This window comes from Electrona antarctica, assembly GCF_951216825.1.
Source record: "Electrona antarctica genome assembly, chromosome: 4".
Classification (NCBI taxonomy): domain Eukaryota; kingdom Metazoa; phylum Chordata; class Actinopteri; order Myctophiformes; family Myctophidae; genus Electrona; species Electrona antarctica.
The window spans coordinates 33,364,481-33,386,932 of record NC_136809.1 but is presented as its reverse complement, the minus strand read 5'-3'; the positions used below and the strand labels follow the sequence as shown (position 1 = coordinate 33,386,932).

At 44.8% G+C, this 22,452-nt stretch overlaps 1 protein-coding gene across 1 annotated transcript; it reads right to left on the bottom strand.

Annotated features, from left to right (window-relative positions):
• Window positions 1-5,968: 5,968 nt before the first annotated feature.
• On the bottom strand, window positions 5,969-8,016 carry npy2r (neuropeptide Y receptor Y2; the record flags this gene model as incomplete). Its single annotated transcript, XM_079498375.1, has 3 exons — window positions 5,969-6,487; window positions 6,702-7,074; window positions 7,802-8,016. The coding sequence occupies 3 exons, from the start codon at window positions 8,014-8,016 to the stop codon at window positions 5,969-5,971; spliced, it is 1,107 nt and encodes a 368-aa protein (XP_079354501.1).
• Between the last annotated feature and the right edge of the window lie 14,436 nt (window positions 8,017-22,452).

Genomic DNA, 22,452 nt, shown 5'->3' with positions numbered 1-22,452 from the left:
CTATTCATTGTTGGACAAAGATGAGGCAGCGGTGGCCGAACGGATAGCGGAGCGGTCTTGATACCGGAAGGTCGCCTGTTCGAATCAGCGGTCCGACACGTTAAAAAATTACCACCGCTGAAGTGCCCTTGAACAAGGCATTGAACCACTACGATGAAATGTGTTCTATGAGCAGGGCCTGGCTGGAAACAAGTTATTGAGCTTAGCCCAGATACCCTGGGTAAATATAGTAATCATTTCATCATTTCATTTCAGGCTTAAGTGTTTACTGTAGCAATATTGTTGCACAGGTCACTAAACCATCCAGGACACTGAGGATTGCCATTCCTCAGTTATGACAGCAGGGGGGCTAGAGCATCAGATCTCCACATACTGTGTAGGCTACAGTAAGACATCTTGTCAGATTTGATGAGAGATGAGGAAAGAGTTTTAGAGCAGTCCTGTGCATAATTTGTAGATCTGATTTTTTGTGTTATTTGTTAAGCTATTTTTGAACATTTTAATAAAGTGATTCAGCCGGTCTCGCTCTAGCGCCAGTTGTCTGGGTAGCCACTCATCCAGGTGGCCAGTTGTCTGGGTAGCCACTCATCCAGGTGGCCAGTTGTCTGGGTAGCCACTCATCCAGGTGGCCAGTTGTCTGGGTAGCCACTCATCCAGGTGGCCAGTTGTCTGGGTAGCCACTCATCCAGGTGGCCAGTTGTCTGGGTAGCCACTCATCCAGGTGGCCAGTTGTCTGGGTAGCCACTCATCCAGGTGGCCAGTTGTCTGGGTAGCCACTCATCCAGGTGGCCAGTTGTCTGGGTAGCCACTCATCCAGGTGGCCAGTTGTCTGGGTAGCCACTCATCCAGGTGGCCAGTTGTCTGGGTAGCCACTCATCCAGGTGGCCAGTTGTCTGGGTATAGCCACTCATCCAGGTGGGCAGTTGTCTGGGTAGCCACTCATCCAGGTGGCCAGTTGTCTGGGTAGCCACTCATCCAGGTGGCCAGTTGTCTGGGTAGCCACTCATCCAGGTGGCCAGTTGTCTGGGTAGCCACTCATCCAGGTGGCCAGTTGTCTGGGTAGCCACTCATCCAGGTGGCCAGTTGTCTGGGTAGCCACTCATCCAGGTGGTCAGTTGTCTGGGTAGCCACTCATCCAGGTGGGCAGTTGTCTGGGTAGCCACTCATCCAGGTGGCCAGTTGTCTGGGTAGCCACTCATCCAGGTGGCCAGTTGTCTGGGTAGCCACTCATCCAGGTGGGCAGTTGTCTGGGTAGCCACTCATCCAGGTGGCCAGTTGTCTGGGTAGCCACTCATCCAGGTGGGCAGTTGTCTGGGTAGCCACTCATCCAGGTGGGCAGTTGTCTGGGTAGCCACTCATCCAGGTGGGCAGTTGTCTGGGTAGCCACTCATCCAGGTGGGCAGTTGTCTGGGTAGCCACTCATCCAGGTGGCCAGTTGTCTGGGTAGCCACTCATCCAGGTGGGCAGTTGTCTGGGTAGCCACTCATCCAGGTGGCCAGTTGTCTGGGTAGCCACTCATCCAGGTGGCCAGTTGTCTGGGTAGCCACTCATCCAGGTGGCCAGTTGTCTGGGTAGCCACTCATCCAGGTGGGCAGTTGTCTGGGTAGCCACTCATCCAGGTGGCCAGTTGTCTGGGTAGCCACTCATCCAGGTGGCCAGTTGTCTGGGTAGCCACTCATCCAGGTGGCCAGTTGTCTGGGTAGCCACTCATCCAGGTGGCCAGTTGTCTGGGTAGCCACTCATCCAGGTGGCCAGTTGTCTGGGTAGCCACTCATCCAGGTGGCCAGTTGTCTGGGTAGCCACTCATCCAGGTGGCCAGTTGTCTGGGTAGCCACTCATCCAGGTGGCCAGTTGTCTGGGTAGCCACTCATCCAGGTGGCCAGTTGTCTGGGTAGCCACTCATCCAGGTGGCCAGTTGTGGCTGTCGGACTCTTAGTAAGTCGGACAATTGAGTACATACTACATTGGTATGGCGGACTGTAAGGGTACCGGACTATTGGTTGTCGGACAATTGGCTGTTGGACTGTTAGTACACATGTGGGACTATTGGCATGTGGGACTATTTGGGTGCCGTACTGTACCAGTGTATGGACTTTGTGGATATACACAATGTTTTTGTAGAGCAGGGGTTCTCAACGTTTTTGTCTGGGGACCCCCGGAAATAATTTGGTGATGGACATTGTTTGTTAAGAGCACTTGTTATGACAAATCGCTTGCCAGCCACGTCTATGGACTTTAAGACGTCATGTGGCCGATAAAAATACAGTGAACTCACTTCAAACAAGTGTGATTTTTGTTTTATTTTTTCCTTTTATATCAAACAAATATTGTAACTTCTTTTAGGAAATAATCGTTTTAATTAATAATTAATTAATCATGATATTGATTTGTAGTCATATTGACCAGCCCTAATGGATACTATAACCCCACATGCAAGTTCATAATAGAACGTTGATGGACCCGCCCTGCTGCACACTCAAAAAAAGGTCCATGACGTGTGAGAAAGTCTACGTGTCTAGACTCTAGACAGAATTGACCGTAGAAACGTAATTAGGTTTTAATCTATTGTTCACTTAATGAGAGCTGTCCCATGGGCACACTTTGTGACAGCTGGTCGGCTGGTCAGTAACCTTCGACAGTTATACAATTATGTAAAACAATAGTTTGACGTAACGACTCTCTTAATGATGAAGGCCTTGAACCATGCAGTGTCCCACCGTGCCATATGGATATGAACACAAACTGATACGTACTCTGCAAGCACAGTACAGCACAGTGCCATTCAATAGGAGAGAGAATGCCATTTATCAGCTTCAATTTGATGATGTTTGTGACAATTCTTTCTGCACATTTTGTGCAGAAAGACTTTCAATTGCACTTCCTGCATCCGTACAGGATGCAGGATCAGTTTATCCTGATTGGATAAAATTGGTCTGACCTGAAAATGTGTTTTCTGTTTACTAAAGGGTTGTAGAGACCAATGGTTACTGTCAGATTTCTCAGTATTTAACACAAAATAATATGAATTACACCCCATATAAAATAGGCGATATTAGAAGCTCACACCATTTTGCAATGAAAACGGATTGCGAGCTTAGATCGGCTATTTTCTCTGCTCAACACCGTCACACATGAGTATAAGACGTATAAAATAAGGCTTTTAAGTAGGCTATTAAAAAACAATGATAGATTTGACTCTGTGAATTACCCAGGATGCAAACCGTGAAGCAGTTTCCCCACCCTGTCGCACGCACACAAAGCTATACCGTAACTTACTGTGCGTCCGCCTGCAACAGGAAGTGCCATTCAATAGACTGAACATCGGAGCAATTCTCATGGGAACATACTACATACATATTGTTGCTGTCGGGCAGAAACCTTTTATCTCCATATTTCAATTTTAATGTCACTTTTTTTCGATAATTAAAACGTTTTTAACCCAATGAGACCTGAGGCCGATTCTACAAATCCCTTCTAAATCAGTAGTTCAAACACTTTCAAGATTATTCAAAAATGTTCAAAGCAGGTGTACAAGCTTGTAGATCTGCTATTTTTGAATAGCCAACGTAAAAATGTAAAATGACATTTAAAAAGCCGGTTTACAATCTCACAACATGTCGCGATGCATTGTGAGTTTATAGATTGAACCACTGAAAAAACAGTAAAAACCTTTTTAAAAGTAAAATCTTAAATAATAACGTCATTGGACCCATTTGAACGCAGGTTTTTGACATGCAAGGTTACTCGACAGCAAGGCTATACTGTAGGCTAGCTCTAACGGTGATTGGAAGGCTGGCTGTAAACAATCACAACGCGAGCATGTGGGAGTCAGGAACGCCTCACATCTACAGCAGCAACAGTCACTTTTTGATTATTTTGAATAACTGTCATGTATAGAGCAGAAACAATCCTAAAGCCTACAGTATGTAGCCTATCTGTAGCTCTTCCACTTTAATCAATCCACAGTCACAGAACAATGAAGGTGCCAGGTTCCAGAAAGAACATTTCTGACCAATGTTTTTTAAAGAGACATTTATGTTAAGGTTTTATAAAGAACCGTTAACCACAAACTCTTTAACGACTGGTGTCTCTCAGGGGGTCTGTATACATATATTTGTTAGCTCCTTTTTTCTCGTTACACCAAATACACTGTTGGACTAATTCATACCAAACATGGTTTTTGACATTAAAAGAGTTGAGTACCACTGATGTAATGCGTTTGTAGCTCAGACACCACACAGTGCTACAAAGTGTACTATAACTAACTGGATCATGTTTCAATTAATCATTCGATTAGTTATGTTCACATTAACCTTATGCATACGGTAGTTTACCTGATTTCCCTGCACATTACTAATGTCTGCCAAAAATAGCTGATCTACAAGCTCACAATGCCACATTAGGAGTAGGGCGTGTCGTGAGCTTGTACTGCAACATACTGTAGCACATGAGCACGACAGACATAAATAATAGTTTATAAATTAGGTTGGGCACTGGGCAGGTTGCGATATGTTATGTATCCCGAGACACGAATCATGATACAAATCCCGTTTCTATACGTTTACCATATGACACATGTAGCCAAAATGCCACAAGATAAGTCAAAGACATTTTCGAATGGGCTTTCAGAGTGCCAGGGATTAGCTTAGTTTCACTGACATTTTTCTACACCACATTTTTCAAATTTTATTCACTCCACTCTTCTCATATTTTTTTCTCCCTGAAGACGGATTTACCAGTAAGGCTAAGACTAATTCCTGTAAAAATACATTATTTACCCCATGAGCCCTAGCATCCCTATTCTCGGGCGAACATTCTGCATAAATAGCTGGTCTTACAAGCTGAGTGTGCAAATGGTAAATTGTGCATTTATATAGTGCCTTTTCAAGGCGCTTTACAATAATTGTGCATTATACATTCACCCATTCACACACAAATTCCTACACCTAAGGCAGAGGAAACCATGCAAGGCACCAACCTGCTTATCGGGAGCAATTAAGGGCTCGGCGTCTTGCTCAAGGACACATTTTGGGAACAGCCCTAACAGATCTGCTCTAACGCTGTATTGCCAAATGTCACCCCAGTATAGGTATGCTACAGTACGGTTCATGTGTTTATTTAGTAAACACAGGTGTCTGTGTGCTGGTGAGGTTCCATAGAATAGACCACTGGTTCTCAAACTTTTTCATGTCAAGGACCCCCAAATTGATATATATTTGACTGCGGACCCACCACCTGTAAAGGTTTTGTGCCAGGGACCCCCAGAAAAGAGTTGTGTTTATATAGCTTGTTGCTTGTTGATCTGCTATTTTTGAATAGCCAATGGACGAAGTGCTTAAAATGATTGTGATCCTGTATTATCACATTTTGCTGAGGACCCCCCCAGACCCCCTGAGGGTCCCTGGACCCTCTTTGAGACCAACAGGGATAGAAATTACAGAAATTACAGCGTTCACAAATACTGCTTTAACACTGTCTTAAAGTGATTGTTCACAGACTAAGCCATACAAACAAAAAATGATCTCTATTAATGTTCATGTGTGGCCGTAATGTCTGTACAAAACCGAATGCAGTTTATACATTTTTCACAAATGATTAATCGACGGCAAATAATCTCTGCATGCCTTACATGCTTAAATTCAAGTGAACAAGGTTTTTCATTTTCATAAACACTTGATGTTTTCAAGCGCTAGTTTTAAGTCTTTTGTAAATTATCATGATATAAATTTAGTAAATTATGGTCCCATTAACTTTAAGATTAATGATAAGGTTGCATGCTCCTATGGCTTCTACTGGTTCTCCCGAGTGAAGTCCCACCCTTACTGTGGCTGCAGCCAATAGCAGTCATTTCCGGTTTATTTTCGGGGCCGTAAATCCAAAGATGCCAGATTTAAATTTTTCCCAAAAAAAGACGGGTCTATAGAAACCAATGATGCTCCCTTCATCCATATCTTTTACAGTCTATAATCTAGACATTAGAATCCGTAAAGGCGATGGTCCTGACACTTGGCGTGGGCCGACTGTCCACACCGCGCCTCCGGCCAAAGAATAAGGGCCGCTTGCACTTGCACTCGCACACGGACAGAAAGGCCGTGCGGTAGTTGTTGTTCATCCAGCCGTACAGGATGGGGTTGACGAACGTGGAGCACATGGCCACCACGTGGAACGCCGTGAAGAGCAGCTTGAAGTCCTTCATGTCCAGCACGCTGTGGTCGATGTCCACCGCCAGCTGGAAGGCGTGGAACGGCAGCCAGCTGACAGCGAACACCACCACCACCGTCACTAGCATCTTGGTGGTCTTGGCCTTGCGGCGGTGGCGGTCGTGGTTGCCCGCCGCCACGGGGCTCACGTGGTTCTGCAGCTTGCTCCAGATGCGCACGTAGGCCACGCAGTTGACGGCCAGCGGCAAGCCGTACTGCAGCAGCAGCATGGAGATGCTGTAGATGGTGCCGTCCCGGCTGCTCCCCGGCCACTGCTCCGTGCACACCTGCCGCGAAGGAAGATTTGTGTTAAAAGTAAAAAAATAATAATTTTAAATGGCAGTTGTACAATCTCACAGCTTGAAGCTCGCGATCGCTTGTCGATCAGCAATTTTCAAAAGTTGTTTATACATTTTAAACATGTCAAGTATGAGTACTTTTCTTTTGGTACTTTTAAGTATATTTTGATGCCGATACTTTTGTGAGTACTTCTCCCATCACCTGAATGGACTCCTCTGGCGAGAGGTCGATGGTGGCGTACTCCCGGAAGATGGCGAGCGGGCTGGCCAGGAGGGCGCTCACGGCCCAGGTGACGGCGATGACCGCCGCACACATGTCCTTGGACATCTTGGTCTCGAGGTGGTAGACGATACTCCGGTGACGATCCAGTGCGATGATGTTGAGCGTGATGGTGGACACGTGCACCGCCAGGCCCTGGGCGCACGGCAGCAGGAAGCACAGCGTCTGGCCGAACTTCCACTCGCCGTAGAGCGTGTAGACCAGCGTGAAGGGCAGGCACAGCGTGTTCACCAGCAGGTCAGCCACGGCCAGGTTCACAATGAAGTAGTTGGTGACCGTCCGCAAGGTTTTAAACCTGTACACGAAAAAGGTAGATTCAGACAGGCAGACAGACGGATACAGAGATCTCCATATATGGGCACAAAAGTGACACAGACGGGCGGGCACAGGTCTAGTAATACTAAATACAGTGTATATATTGTTGTGGGGTGGGTGGTCTTTGAGGATTGGTCGAAATATGCTAGTGGAGCTCAAAAAAAGGCTGAGAGCCCTTTCCTTCTTTCCTGTCTTAATATCCTATAGGTCAGTGGCTTTCAAAGTGCATGGAGTCCAGGGTCCATCGTTGCGATTGGTGCAGGGTAATTAATCAGACCACCTGTCAATTGCTTCCCTGGTCAATTTGTGATTACGTTTGTGGTGATCAGAGGAAGTTTTGGTAAATTCAGTCCAGCGATCATACCGGGCCCGTCGCCCGGATTGAGAGAATGTGTGAAGCTTGTGGAAAAGTGGAGATATTGACTAAACACATTTTCTGCCAGAACTTTCAAATGGATATGAAACTATCTGACTCAAAGTCTTTGAGCAGATTTATGCCGCCGCGCATGTCCCACTGCTACCCGTGAGTGGGGTGACCGATCAATGGATGTAGCCTATCTTTGTAATACATTATATGCATGTATAAGATCACAGACAATCAGACATTAGGGCTAGTGTTTGGGATGGAACGGAATGGACGGACAAGATGGGAAAGCGCTATACAGTGAAGGATTGTGAGTGGCGTCCAATCATACATCATTTATTACCTGTACACCACATAGATCACCAGGGAATTTCCTGTGACACCGAACAGTATTATTGTGCTGTACGACAGAATCAGGATGGCTTGAACCCCAGCCAGTTTAGTGCTGTCCTCTAATTCCAGAATGCCAGATGGGATTATGGGTGAGCAGCAGTTGGAGGAATCCAAAGTAGGATCCTCCATTTCAGTCACGTTCAGCAGCTGACTTGGAGTTGCCATCGGGGACGTTCCCCATAAGGGCCGATTCATACTCTTATTTAGTGCTGGAAAAAAGGCGGTTCGGGAACCCGAGAATGACGTCACATTGTAGTTTCTACAGAGCCGAACCACCTCTAAAATAGGAGTATTCATGAATCGGCCCTTGGTCTCACTGTCTGTAAAAACAAAAAGGAGGGGTGGGGGGCGTGACATGTCAAGCAGTGGTGGCCTATAGCAGTGGCTCTCAAACATTTTCACGTCAAGGTCCAAATTGAATTGATACGTATTTGGTCAAAGACCCCCCCATCTTAAAACCACAATAAGAGATTTGTTTAAAATAAATGTTACAAGCTCACTCGTGTTGTGAGCTTGTATAGGCTAGACAGGCCTTTGAATAGTTGCTGAATGAAACATAAAGTGGAAATACTGATTTTGCTATTAACTCATCTTGGAACCCCCCCATGGACCCCTGGAAGTCCCTGGACCCCACATTGAGAACCACTGTTATTGTTTCTCAACCAGAGGTCCACAGACCACTAGTGGTCCATGGCATAATTACAGGTGGTCTGTGGAAAAAATTACTTTTGAGGGGCGCTCTACATCCAGCTTTTAGTTACCGTCAACAAACATTCAATTCCCGAATTTTATGTCATATTGTCTGAGCAAATAGGCATAGTGCATGTCTATTTTACGTCATGATGATGTACGATGATAAGAGCGCCCCTCACTTCACATGGGTGTGATTTTTAAATAATATTTCGTAAGTCTCAAATTAAGAATCAACTCGAACTCAAATAATGAGTTACTTGCACTCAAATATAGCTGATCTACAAGCTCACAACAAAGTTTACATCTGGCTTTAAGATAATTCATGTTAAATATTGATACAAAATTCATAAATGAATCGGCCTGCAGAGTAAAATCTTTGAGGATTGGTCAAAATATGCTAGTGGTCCAGAGCTCCAAAAAGGCTGGGAGCCTTTTCCTTCTTTCCTGTCTTAATATCCTATAGGTCAGTGGCTCTCAAAGTGGGGTCCAGGGACCCTCAGGGGTCATTGAGGGGGTTCCCAATAAACCCTTAATTGGCTCCATATAACATAGAAGATGTAGGTCATTCTATCATTGTTAAGTAAGGTTGAATGGGCTGCTAAATTAAAGAGTCACTGACTAACTTGGCATATTAAAAGCCGGAGACAACCTCCTTTCAACCTTTCTATATGCACATTCAAATGCAACTTACACGTAATTCCTCTCGTTTTTGACAAACACCACCAGCCCAAATCAGCCTGCAATTTGCAATAGCTTTGAGGCATGATATGTGCTGTCCAAGATTCAATATTTTAATCTCGATTAATCCATCTAGTTAATCATGTGATTAATCACAAAGTAATCAGTTTGATATCTGTTCACAATGCACCTATGTTGTAACAGGAGTGGAAAGCAACCATAACGGTAGTATAGGCCTAAATTAAACAGGCTGCAGCTGATGGGTAAGGATCTGCTATATAAGTTTACTTAGTAGCTAAGGCTATAGTCCCTAAATTGTCACTTAAGAAATGTGCACATTTACACTGTAGCCTGTGGTTTTTTACTGTTGAGTGAGAAAACGATGTTGCACATTAAATCAAATCATCTGGGGATCTCCGAAAATAATTTGGGGAGCAACATGTTGAGAACCACTGTCGCTAAAATCAACAAATATATGATTAATTGTGATTCAAATAATGAATCGCGATGAACGATGAGTAGGCTAAATTAGTTAACTTGGACAACCATGTAGTGAAAAGTTAAACTATATTTGAAGTTATCAAAAATCAAGAAAGACGATAATTGGACGCAGGTGAACGTACTGACGCGACTTCCAAATGCATGCATCTTCAGTAATATATTGTGGACAATACTGAAGATTATTGATTTATCAGCAGACAGACCTGAGCTATAGCCTGCTGCCTAAACCAGCATTTAAAGAACGATCGCTTTAGGCTACAGATTAACACAAACATGCCTATATATAGGCTACTCACCTTTACCGCAGAGTCCGAGTTTAATTCCATCATTTTCTGGGTTCAATACAGTTTTTTTGAATGTATTTCTCTTCCTTTTTTCCGTGCTGCTCCGACCTCGTGTCCGTGGGTGACATTCAGAATGTTGTGCAAATTAAACCAGATAATGAATAATGACGCAATTATTCAGAGGAACGCGCGCAACGATCTGTGCGTGGCATGGTGCGTATATAGTCTAGTCTGTGCGCACAGCAGCTACCCGAGTTTGGAGAGGAGCGCACTGTGTGTGTGTGTGTGTGTGTGTGTGTGTGTGTGTGTGTGTGTGTGTGTGTGTGTGTGTGTGTACATGTGTACGTGTGTACATGTGTACGTGTGTGTGAGAGAGACCACAGATGACCAGTGTTGTCAGATTTAGGAAAGAAATGATTGATTGATTGAAGTATTTATTAACAGTTTGCAGAATTACAGTAGGTTACAATTCAAGCACAACTCCATACAAAAACTGTTAACTGTGGGAAAACATCAATAGCGTCCACCATTTTCAATTCATCAGAACATTTGGCGTACAAATATACACTTCTAGCCAAAAACAGGAAATCATCATAAGAGGAGGTAAAAAGGGGGAATAACATATAAAGTGAGGTGAAAAGGGGTGGGGGGGGATTCAGATTTTACGGGGGCAGTTTCAAATTGCAGCCGTCTGTACAGTATGAGTAATACAGTACATTACAGTATGAGACTACGAGTAGTACAGTACAGTACAGTACGAGTAGTGTTGTGGCTGATAATAACTAATGCCCACACCCATCACCAACCAAGTGAGAATCATATAGGCTAACAGTACGTTTTGGCTCCTACAAGTAGTATGAGTATAGGCTACTACAGTACAGTACGTATAGTTGCACCACTCAGTTCACACAGGTGTGATTTTTTTTATTGACTTTAACAGTTTGCATGGACAGGCACAGGGAAGTGCAATACAATATTAGGTCTGCTAAAAGGATGACATCAAGAAAGCCTTTAATTGGCTTGATTCCATTGGTCCCATCATGTAGTAGGCAATGGCATACTCAATTCATCGACAATGTCATAAAGGACTGAAAATAGACGATCTACAAGCTCACAACACATCCCAATGTGGCACGTAAGTAGCCTTAGATTAAAACTCAATAGATGTAGGCCTATTTTATCGATTTTGTCAAAATCGATACATTAGATCTACGGGAGTCTTAATCTAATATGTGAGCTTGTAGATCGGCTATTAAGAATTAACAACATGCACTCCTCTTTATACCAAATGCAAAAAGCCAAGTTGATAAAAACATCCCACCCTATCAATTCATTATTTGTAATACCTACTTAATTCTCCAACCACAAATAAATCACGTTATTGGTTTAATAATATGCAAGCTTAGGCTTAGTTGACTGGGAGGATTGACAAAAAACTGATGGTGCAAACAATAGAAAGGTGTTTTGTGTTATGAGATGATGGGCAGTAAAACTGCAGACTCATGACCCATGCAGTCTCGGCACAATCAATGCTACCTCATGGTGATTCAAATCTATTGAATGATGGTGTTTTGAGGAGAAGACTCACTGGTCAAAATATTTAATTAAAACGTGTGTGTGTGTGTGTGCTGCTTGATTTCCCTCTATTCCTCTCTGGAGACACACACACAGGTTTCACATTAATTAATTAATATGCAATATTGTTGCTATTGTTCAGCTTGAGCTTACAGCTGCTAATTGGATTTGCTAATTTGATATCCATCATAATGGAGAAAGACATCACGTGGTCCTTTGAAATGGAATTATACTAGTCCACCCTCTGACAAAGAGCCCTGCGCCTCCCCTCTGGTAGAAATGTACACATGGTGAAATAACAGCGTCTGGATAGATGCATTAAAGGCTTTTCCATGTTTTGGTAGGAGGTGGTGGGCTGCTCCCACCATATTTGCTGACCATGCTTGTCCTTATGTGTGACTACGTGATAGGCCTACTGAAAAGGCCTATCAGTGTGAGTGTCCTGCTGCATTTTTGAGTGGTGTAAACCACTCCTACAACTGGCTTTGTTAGTTTACGTGTCTGTCTGTCTGTTCGTACCAAAAAATTAGCATGGTTGCTATGGTCACCCAGTTCACACGGGTGTGATTTCATTACGTCAGACATTACGTCAGACCACAGCTGATCAGTCTATATAAGACCTTACACCACTCAGTTCACACGGGTGTGATTATTAGAACAGTGAGTGAGTCTCCAAAGTCAGAGGAATCTCAGTTGAAGGAATAAAAGCCCTGAGGAACTGCAAAGATTGCTCTTTGTCTACGTAATGATTTGTATGCATGGCTAAAGAACAGGATCTCAGGATTCAAGACAAACTTAATGAACTAAGAAGGTCAGCTAGCTGCTAGATCAGTGGTTCTCATGTCAAGGACATGCATTTGAAGAAAAAAAAAATCTGCACACCATTTGATGCTCCCAAAATATCTTTACTGGTAGGTAACGTTTCGGTCCTCAGACCTTCAAGGAATGAGTAGACAATACATGTATATATATAGTAGTGTGACATACCACACCTGTGGCACATCAACCATCAGTCCCAATCACCGTCACCGATCAGGTGACATTGACACAAGTGATATGTACAAGTCTCAAAATATATTCATTGCACAAGATATACAAAATCCATATACAATATATTCATAATTGTCCCAAAACATTTACAGACATTGTAACCATACACAGAGAACTCAGGCTGATCAGGCCATCATACTGCTACCTAAGAGGCGCCTCTTGTCTACTCTAAATGCAAGTAAAAAGAAGGGACAACACAATACCTTATTTCAAAAAACAGGAGAGTCAATTACAAATATGTACCAGAAAACAACCAGGATGAGACCTATCGAGGAGAAGAAGATGCAGTGTAGATCACATGACCTGTGATGTCCATGGACATGAGAACATGTCCATGTTCATCCATGGGCATGTAAAACACAGACTCCAATGCATATATACCCTCAGACACAGGATGACAATTACAGAAATGGTCTGATATCATAATCTTCATTAAGACCTTTAGGAGCAAGAGTCTGCAAAGTGTGTATCCAAAACAGCTCACGTTTTAACAGGATGTTGTTAATGTCGCCCCCTCTACGTGGGGGTTGAATCAATTCAATCCCTGTATATCTGAGTGTGGAGACATTATGGCCTGCTTTACAGAAATGTACAGCTACAGGGCTAGTGATAACGTTGTTGCGGATAGTGCTCCGGTGTTCGGATATGCATGTTTTTAAAGGTCTTGATGTCTTGCCGATAATAGGCAAGGCCACACGGACACTTCAGCATATAGATCACATTGGCTGTAGAGCATGTGATGATACCTTTGATGTAATATTTCTTTCCTGTGTGTGGGTGGTTGAATGACTTTGCTTTGTGTGTGAAGTTACACTGTTGGCATCGGCCACACGGATAGTTTCCAAAAATGTGTGGGGTGCTGGTTGAGGTAAATCTGCCCTTACCAGCATATTCCGTAAATTTGGGGGCCTCTTGTGTACCACACGAGGGGGATGAGGTAAACATTTTTTAAGAACAAGGTCCATGTCAATGATAAACCAATGTTTTTTAATAGTCAGAGAAGGCGTAGGTGAATATTCAAGTGCACAAAAGACTATCTTTTCAGTCTGTTTTGGTCTCCTATTGGTAAGGCATTCAGTCTGTGATATATCGGCAAATCTCTGTGCTGCATCCTTGATCCAGGTAGGCTTATAGCCTCTCTTCTGGAAACGGTCCTCCAGTTCCCTGGCTTGGACATTATAGTCTTCATCGGAGCTGCAGATCCGTCTGACGCGGTTGAATTGTGAGATCGGGAGGTTCCTTTTGAGAGAGAGGGGATGGTATGAGTCACCGTCTCTTTGTCTACGTAATGATTTGTATGCATGGCTAAAGAACAGGATCTCAGGATTCAAGACAAGCTTAATGAACTAAGAAGGTCATCTAGCTGCTAGATCAGTGGTTCTCATGTCAAGGACATGTATTTGGCCACAGACCCACATCTGAAAATAGTTTGTGCGAGGGACGCCCACATAAGAGATTTTGTTTTTTGTCAAAGTATAAAATAGGGTTAAAGTGATTCAACTGTTCATCATTTTGTTGGGGACCCCCTGGAACTCCCTCATTGGACCCCACTTTGAGAACCTCTGAGGAGGTGTGTATTGTTGGAGTTGGAGTGTATAACCAACATTTGAAGTGAACAGAGCTCCTGACCTGTCTAGTTGAGTAAGTAGCATTATTTTGTATTTTAGCAAACTGCTGGTAGTGTTACTCTAAGTGCTTTTGTATTAGTATTATATTATTAGCTTGTGTGGTAGTCAGTAGTTTATAGTTGTATTGTTTGTGTTCAAACAGTAGGCTAGTAGACTAGTTTAATTAGTTTCACCCTGTAATAGCCCACTTGATTTCCTTGTGAAGTGTGAAGTGAGTGGTTTAGCCAGCACTCCTGGCAGACGATTAGCAATCAGTTGGAGTGGCCTTATACCACCAGCTGAAAGCGTCAGCTGTTAAGCGGCGGCCAGGCGAACAAAGGCGACAGGCGACTTTGTCAGGCGAACAAAGGCGACAGGCGACTTTGTCAGGCGAACAAAGGCGACAGGCGACTTTGTCAGGCGAACAAAGGCGACAGGCGACTTTGTCAGGCGAACAAAGGCGACAGGCGACTTTGTCAGGCGAACAAAGGCGACAGGCGACTTTGTCAGGCGAACAAAGGCGACAGGCGACTTTGTCAGGCGAACAAAGGCGACAGGCGACTTTGTCAGGCGAACAAAGGCGACAGGCGACTTTGTCAGGCGAACAAAGGCGACAGGCGACTTTGTCAAAGTCCGACTTCGTCACTGAACGATAAGCTGTAGCATTGATTAGTGACATATATAGTAGTGTGATAGATATAGTAGTGTATTGTAGTATATGTTTAGTGATCTACAATGTGTTTTCTTCCTATTCCTGTCCTCTCTTCTTCCTGGCGGTCGCACAAACACTGGGTTACACCCAGATGTCGCGACACAACTAATCTCATCTATCCTACTCTTTCAACTCACGTCGAGCAAGTGGTAACGGGAGGGCTTTGGAATTGCCACTCGGCTGTGGTGGAAGGCAAATCTGCTTTCATCTCAGCCTACGCATCCTTGCTCTCCCTTAACTTCCTTGCTCTGACTGAGACCTGGATCAGACCAGAAAACACTGCTACGCCCGCGGCTCTGTCAGATGTGTACTCTTTCTCTCACACTCCCAGAGCCGTGCGGACAGGTGGTGGGGTTGGTCTGCTAATTTCCAGAAAATGGAAATACTCTCCTGTTTCACTGTCACAATTCTCTCCTACCTCATTTGAATTTCATGTGGTCACTGTTTCTCATCCAGTCAAGCTCACCATTGCAGCTGTTTATCGCCCACCGGACCCTGCTGGTGGCTTCCTGGAGGAGCTGGACCATCTAGTCTCCCACTTCCCTGTCGATGGCTCTGGATTCATCCTTCTGGGTGACTTCAACCTCCCGACTGAGAAGCAGCTAGACCCACTACTTTCGTTTCTCGCCGCCTTTGACCTAGTTATTTCCCCATCTCCTCCTACCCATGAGGCGGGCAACCAACTGGACCTGATCTTCACCAGAGGCTGCTCTATTGCTAACCTGTCTGTCACTCCTCTTTCCAGTGAAAAGGGTAAGAAACTCTCTGATCACTACTTCATGTCCTACTCTCTCTCTCTCTCCTCTCCCCCCTCACACCCCCTCCCTACCCACATGATTTCCTCACGTCACAATCTTCGCTCACTTTCCTCCACTGATCTTTCCTCTTCTGTTCTCTCTGCTCTCCCTGCCCCTGAATCCTTTGCTCTTCTATCCCCTGATACCGCCACAGATCTTCTTTTCTCTACTCTATCCTCTTCTATCGACCATCTCTGTCCCCTCACCACCAGGCCTGCACGCCAAACTCCACCTGCCCCCTGGTTGTCGGACTCAGTGCGGACTGAGAGACGGAGCCTGAGAGCGGCTGAGCGCAAATGGAGAAATGGCAACCTCCCGGAGGACCTTCTCACCTTCCAATCTCTCATTTCTACTTTTTCCTCCTCTCTATCAGCTGCTAAAGCTGCTTTTTTCTGCACTAAAATTCAGGCTTCTGCTTCCAACCCTAAAAAACTCTTTGAAACTTTCTCCTCTCTCCTACAACCACCACCCCCTCCTCCCTCCTCGTCCCTCCTCCCTGACGATTTCGCCAACTTCTTTGACAAGAAGGTGAACGATATCCGATCCTCCTTCCCTCCTCCCCCGGCTGGTGCCCTGCGCACTACCCACACCCGTCTGCCTGCCACCCCCCCCTCTCTACCTTCATCTACTCCTCTTCCCCCCCCCATCCCCTCTCTATCCCACTTCTCTCCCCTCTCCCCTAACGAGGTCCTTCTCCTTGTTACCTCTAGTCGCCCCACCTCATGCTCTCTGGACCCGGTCCCATCCACTCTGTTGCAGTCTATTGCACCTGAACTTCTTCCCTTCTTAACCCACCTTATTAACACCTCTCTGACATCTGGCTACTTTCCCTCTACTTTCAAGACTGCCAGAGTCACTCCCCTCCTGAAGAAACCGACACTTGACCCCTCTGAGATCAAGAACTACAGACCGGTTTCCCTTCTATCCTTCCTATCTAAAACTCTCGAACGTGCTGTCTTTAAACAACTGTCCTCCTATCTCCACCAGAACAACCTCCTGGACTCCAACCAGTCTGGTTTCAAAGTGGGTCACTCGACAGAGACTGCCCTGCTGGCAGTGACGGAGTCGCTCCATGCCGCTAGAGCGAACTCTCTCTCCTCCGTCCTGATACTCCTGGACCTGTCTGCAGCGTTCGACACGGTGAACCATCAGATCCTCCTCTCCACCCTCGAGGGGATGGGTGTCTCAGGCTCTGCACTCTCCCTGTTTGCATCCTACCTGACGGGTCGCTCCTACCAGGTGATGCTGAGAGGGTCTGTGTCAGAACCACACAGGCTCACAACTGGGGTTCCCCAAGGCTCGGTTCTGGGTCCTCTTCTTTTCTCTCTCTACACTACATCTCTGGGTGCTGTCATCCACTCCCATGGCTTTTCCTACCACTGCTATGCCGATGACACCCAGCTGATCCTCTCATTCCCCCCCTCTGATACCCAAGTGGAGGCACGCATTGCTGCTTGTCTGGCTGACATCTCGGCGTGGATGTCGACAAACCACCTGAAGCTCAACCTGGACAAGACCGAGTTGATGTTCCTCCCGGGGAAGGGCTGTCCGCACCGAGACATGGCCATCACCATTGATAATGCTGTGGTGACCTCAACTCGGACTGCGAAAAATCTGGGTGTGACCCTGGACGATCAACTGACGTTCTCGGCAAACATCGCATCAGTGACAAGGTCCTGCAGATTCCTCCTCTACAACATCAGGAGGATTCGCCCCTTCCTCACGGAGAAGGCAGCCCAGGTGCTCATCCAGGCTCTCGTCATCTCCCGCCTGGACTACTGCAACTCCCTCCTTGCTGGTGCTCCGGCATCTGCCATCAGACCTCTGGAGCTTGTTCAGAAAGCTGCGGCTCGTCTGGTGTTCAACCGCCCCAAGTTCTCCCACACAACCATCCTTCTCCGTTCTCTACACTGGCTCCCCGTAGCGGCCCGCATCCAGTTCAAAACCCTGGTGTTAGCCTATAGGGCAGTGAAAGGAACAGCTCCTTCCTACCTCCGGGCTATGGTCGATGCCTACACCCCTGCCCGACCACTTCGGTCTGCCACCTCGGGGCGACTGATTGCCTCGTCACTCAAGGGTCCTTCTGGCCGATCCACACGGTCACGACTCTTTTCTGTTCTGGCCCCACAGTGGTGGAATGAACTCCCCACTGATGTTAGGACAGCAGAGTCACTGCCCATATTTCGCCGCAGGTTGAAAACCCACCTCTTCAGGAAACACTACCCTTCCTCTCTGCCTGACCTACTTGTTGTTAACTAGTTGTACGAACGCTTGTTTTCTATTGTTGTATTGTTTATTGGATCTTGTTTAGTCGATACACTTAATTGTTTTAGCTCATGCTCATTTGATTTAGCTATTTTGTCTCATCTGGTTAAGGAAATAGGTAGCTGATATATTGCACTTTTACCTTAGCGCTAGGTATACTCTTGGTTGCTTGTTTTTGCAGAAAATGCACTAAAGACTTCTGGTGATTAGTAGTTTTTGTTCCCTACCTATGTTGAATACACTTATTGTAAGTCGCTTTGGATAAAAGCGTCTGCTAAATGACTGTAATGTAATAATGTAATGTATTGTATAATCAGGGCTCGACACTTAGCATTTTTCCAAGTAGCACGTGTGCGACTAAGTTGAAAAATCTAGTAGCACACAAATTATTTTAGGAGCACGATGAAAAGTTATCAAATAATGTGTTTTTGAGGGGCGCTAGCCCCTCCTATATACAGCTGTAGTCCCCACACGTCTCAATATCTGCCATTGACAATGAAAGGAGAAATTAGGTCAAAATTCCGCTAAATATGACGTAAATTAAACATCAAAACATTAAACACCATTGACATTGAAAGGACAATGTATGTCATATGTAAACGAGCAAATCAGCTAACCAATCACAGGCAACAGGCATTCTGATTGGCCAATATGAGATGATTCATGATGATGTATGATGATAAGAGCGCCCCTCACTTCACACAGGTGTGATTTTTCTTTAATACAGTGATATGAGGTAGGGGGCGGGCAATATGAAAAAATATTATTATCACAATATCTTTCAGAAATGATCACAATATTGATATTCATCTGGATTTGTTTGTTTTTATATAATCTATATAATCAATTTGTTTTTATGCTGATAGTCTATTAGTTTTTTATGCAAATAGATAGAGGGATAGATGGATAGATAGATGGATAATCAATTCATTTTATGTTGCTCATGTATGGATGGATGGACAGACAGACTTTCTATCCGTTTTTATCCTGCTGTTCTATCGTGTGAGATTCGGTGCAGGGCACCGCAGGCTACTCGATGGTACTATTAGTATTGTAACATTCTCCTTGGCTTTGACTGCTTCAGTTCAGACCATCGTACATATACACCTCGGCGTGGTGGAAGGAGGTAGTGGGGGGATCTTTGCCTTTTTTCCGTCGCTCGTTATGCAGGCTACTGACTAATATGTACCCAGCCAAGTCGGTCATTCGTATTATCATTTGCTTTGCGCACACGATTTTGTAAGCGAGGTGCTGAGCGATGGTTGTTTTGGTAGAATCCGTGCACACGTGCACTCTTTGAGTGGACGGCCGCACGCTGTTTCACCCACGTTTGGTTAAAAGTTATCGAGTGATGTTTGAACATTAAACTTTCCAAATAACTTTAGTATTCAACGTGTCGGGGTCCTAGCAACTCCTTCTGTGCTATCATGCTATCCTGCTGCGTTCGCTCCGCTGCTGACAGGGAAGAGAAGTACTGAGCAGCAACACATGGAGGGGCGGGGCGGTGGGAGCAAAAGGGACAGATCTTCAAATGAACGCCGCATTGAGTCTCGACACGTTGTTAGCTTGTAGATCTGCTCTTTTTGGCGAACGACACCGCCGTACTATATAAATATAAATGTAGGTATAGAACCGCGACTATAGAATGTGCACTTGCTGTAGAGCCTTGTCTTTATCACGATTGAACGGTCAAATTCTGTAGTCGCACGGGTGCTACAAAGTGAATTTGACAACTCGCACGGTGATATTTTAACTCGCAAATGCGAGTACCTAGTCGCACTGTCGAGCCCTGTGTATAATAGAGGGTATGCGCATGCATAAAGTGAATGGCAAATCGAGTGGCAAAGTGAGTTTAATGTTGTTTAACGTTGTTTAATGCAATCATATTGGACTTTTCTGTTTGGATGTATGGGCTGTCAAGGACGGAAAGTTATTTTTTGGCACTCAGTAGGCGACGGGCGTTCCCGCATAACTTCCTGGTTTGATGATGATGTCACGTTGCACACGCATACCCTCTATTGTAGCACAAAGAGCGTATTGCAGATACTAGAGATTATAGAGATGAAGTTTCATGACCTTGTATTCTGAGATGATGATGATGACGATGAGGCGGCAGAGTATTGTGTATTCGCAGTGGTTGAAGAAGTAAAAGTAGTGATACTACAATGTAGAAATACTCTTTACAGTAAAATTAGCCTGCATAAGTATTGGCATCAAAACATATGCACAGTACCAAACATAAAAGTAGCCTATTCATTATGAAGAGTGAGTTCATTTCACAATCATTATTGGACCTCAATGGATTATAATTAGTAATGCAAGCCCCCTCACATTAGCGTGGCTCCGTGCTCATCACTTTAATGCATCTGGTAAAGGTGGCAATGATTTTAATTACTTAATTAGCATAATATTAGAAAATAATTGTAGGAGTCATGAATGGGTTAAAATTGTTGGTTTGGTTGTTTATTTGTCAGCCTTCTGATTGGTCCCTGACTGACTAACCAGCAGGCTCTTTCTGTCTTGTTCCGCCCTCGTTCCGCCCTCGTTCCGCCTTGTTTATGTTGATTTTGCTAAAACATAATTTTTGGAAAAAACTAAAAACAAAATTATATGCCCAGTTACCATGCTGCACCTGTGATGTTCCTTTTTACTGACACCAAGTTTAAAATAAGAATTGAATGCACAGCATATCAATATGAGGCAACTGAAAAACATGTTATTTCAATGGTAGTGGATGGAGAGAGAGGATTTTTGTCCAACCACGAAACGGCAACCAATGGGTGCGAAGAGGGGCACAACCACGGGCGGGACTTGACAAAGGGTGTATTGGGTCACGGGCATGAGGCAGGCACATCGTTACCTCAAAAGCAACTGTTCACCTGCTGATATATAACATACTGAGAGGGTGTGTGTGTCTTGGGGGACTATTTCTGAGACCTTTTTTTTGTTGACAGCTTGTTTTGATTGCTGTGATTCAGATGTAAGTAAGTAAGTAAGTTTGAGCACCCTTTCAACTTATTTAGTTTCATTACTAAGACCCCTTAAACCAGGGGTCCTCAACTAGAAATGCTGAAGGTCCACTAATAATTTTTGAAAAAGACTAAGGTCCGGTCACCAAGGCAAGCTTATACAAATCGGATCCCCTCCCAACCAACCAATACTGGGGTGCAGAGTATGGAAATAAAATGTTTCACAAATATTCCCCTCCAAAAATTCACAGCAAATTAGAGGTATTGTGTTGAGGCACAAAGAACACTTTTATTTTGTCACAGAGAGGTGGTCCGCGGTGCGGTCGTGGACCGCGGTCCTCCTATTGAGGACCCCTGCCTTAAACACATCCTTTGGATGTCAGCAAATCTTTGTTAACGCATCAGACAATAGGAGAACAGGCCCATCTCATCCTCTCAGCAGTGTATTTGGTATTATTTGGTAATTTACCTTGTTGGAAACCGCCAACATCTTATCCAGCAACTAGCCTAAAAGGGCAATTCCCCTTTGGCTGGTGGGAAGCAGTACTACTGCTACACAATGATGTGTCTGTTAATGTATGTTTTTGAGCGGTGTACAGCGCTCCAATGAGTGACAGAGTGTGTCTGTATGCCTGTCTGTTTAGAGTATGACTCTGTATGTTTAGTAGACTCTGTAGCTCATTGGGGTCACATTCAGGTCACACCGTCACACACACACACACACACACACACACACACACACACACACACACACACACACACACACACACACACACACACACACACACACACATTTTTTCTTCTTTTTTATTTTTTTTAATGCAAATCTTGGAAAGAACTGACAAATGTGGAATATTTTTGAAACATTTTGACAACACAAATCTGGTATAGTGGTCCCTGGCACAAAATATTTGTAGATGTAGGTTCCATGAACAAATTAATATTAATTAATATGGGGGTTCTTGACATGTCCATGTCACACAGCTGCAACTTGCAGCATCGGCAAAACAACGGAAACACTTTGACGCAAGTCGCAGCAGCGAGCGAGCGGGCTTCATTTCCATCCACCAGCTGTTTAAAAACCCGGAAGAGGTGCTGTAAGCTACTCTGGGAGTAGCCACACAGACAAGAGTCAAAACATAGAGCTGAGGGAACATAGGGTCTATTTTTGGATGAGGGAACATATACTGTAGGCAGAGGGAACATAGGGTTGAGGAAACATAGAGCTGAGGGAACATAGGGCTGAGGGAACATAGGGCTGAGGGAACATAGGGTTGAGGAAACATAGAGCTGAGGGAACATAGGGCTGAGGGAACATAGAGCTGAGGGAACATAGGGTTGAGGAAACATAGAGCTGAGGGAACATAGGGCTGAGGGAACATAGGGTTGAGGAAACATAGAGCTGAGGGAACATAGGGCTGAGGGAACATAGGGCTGAGGGAACATAGGGTTGAGGAAACATAGAGCTGA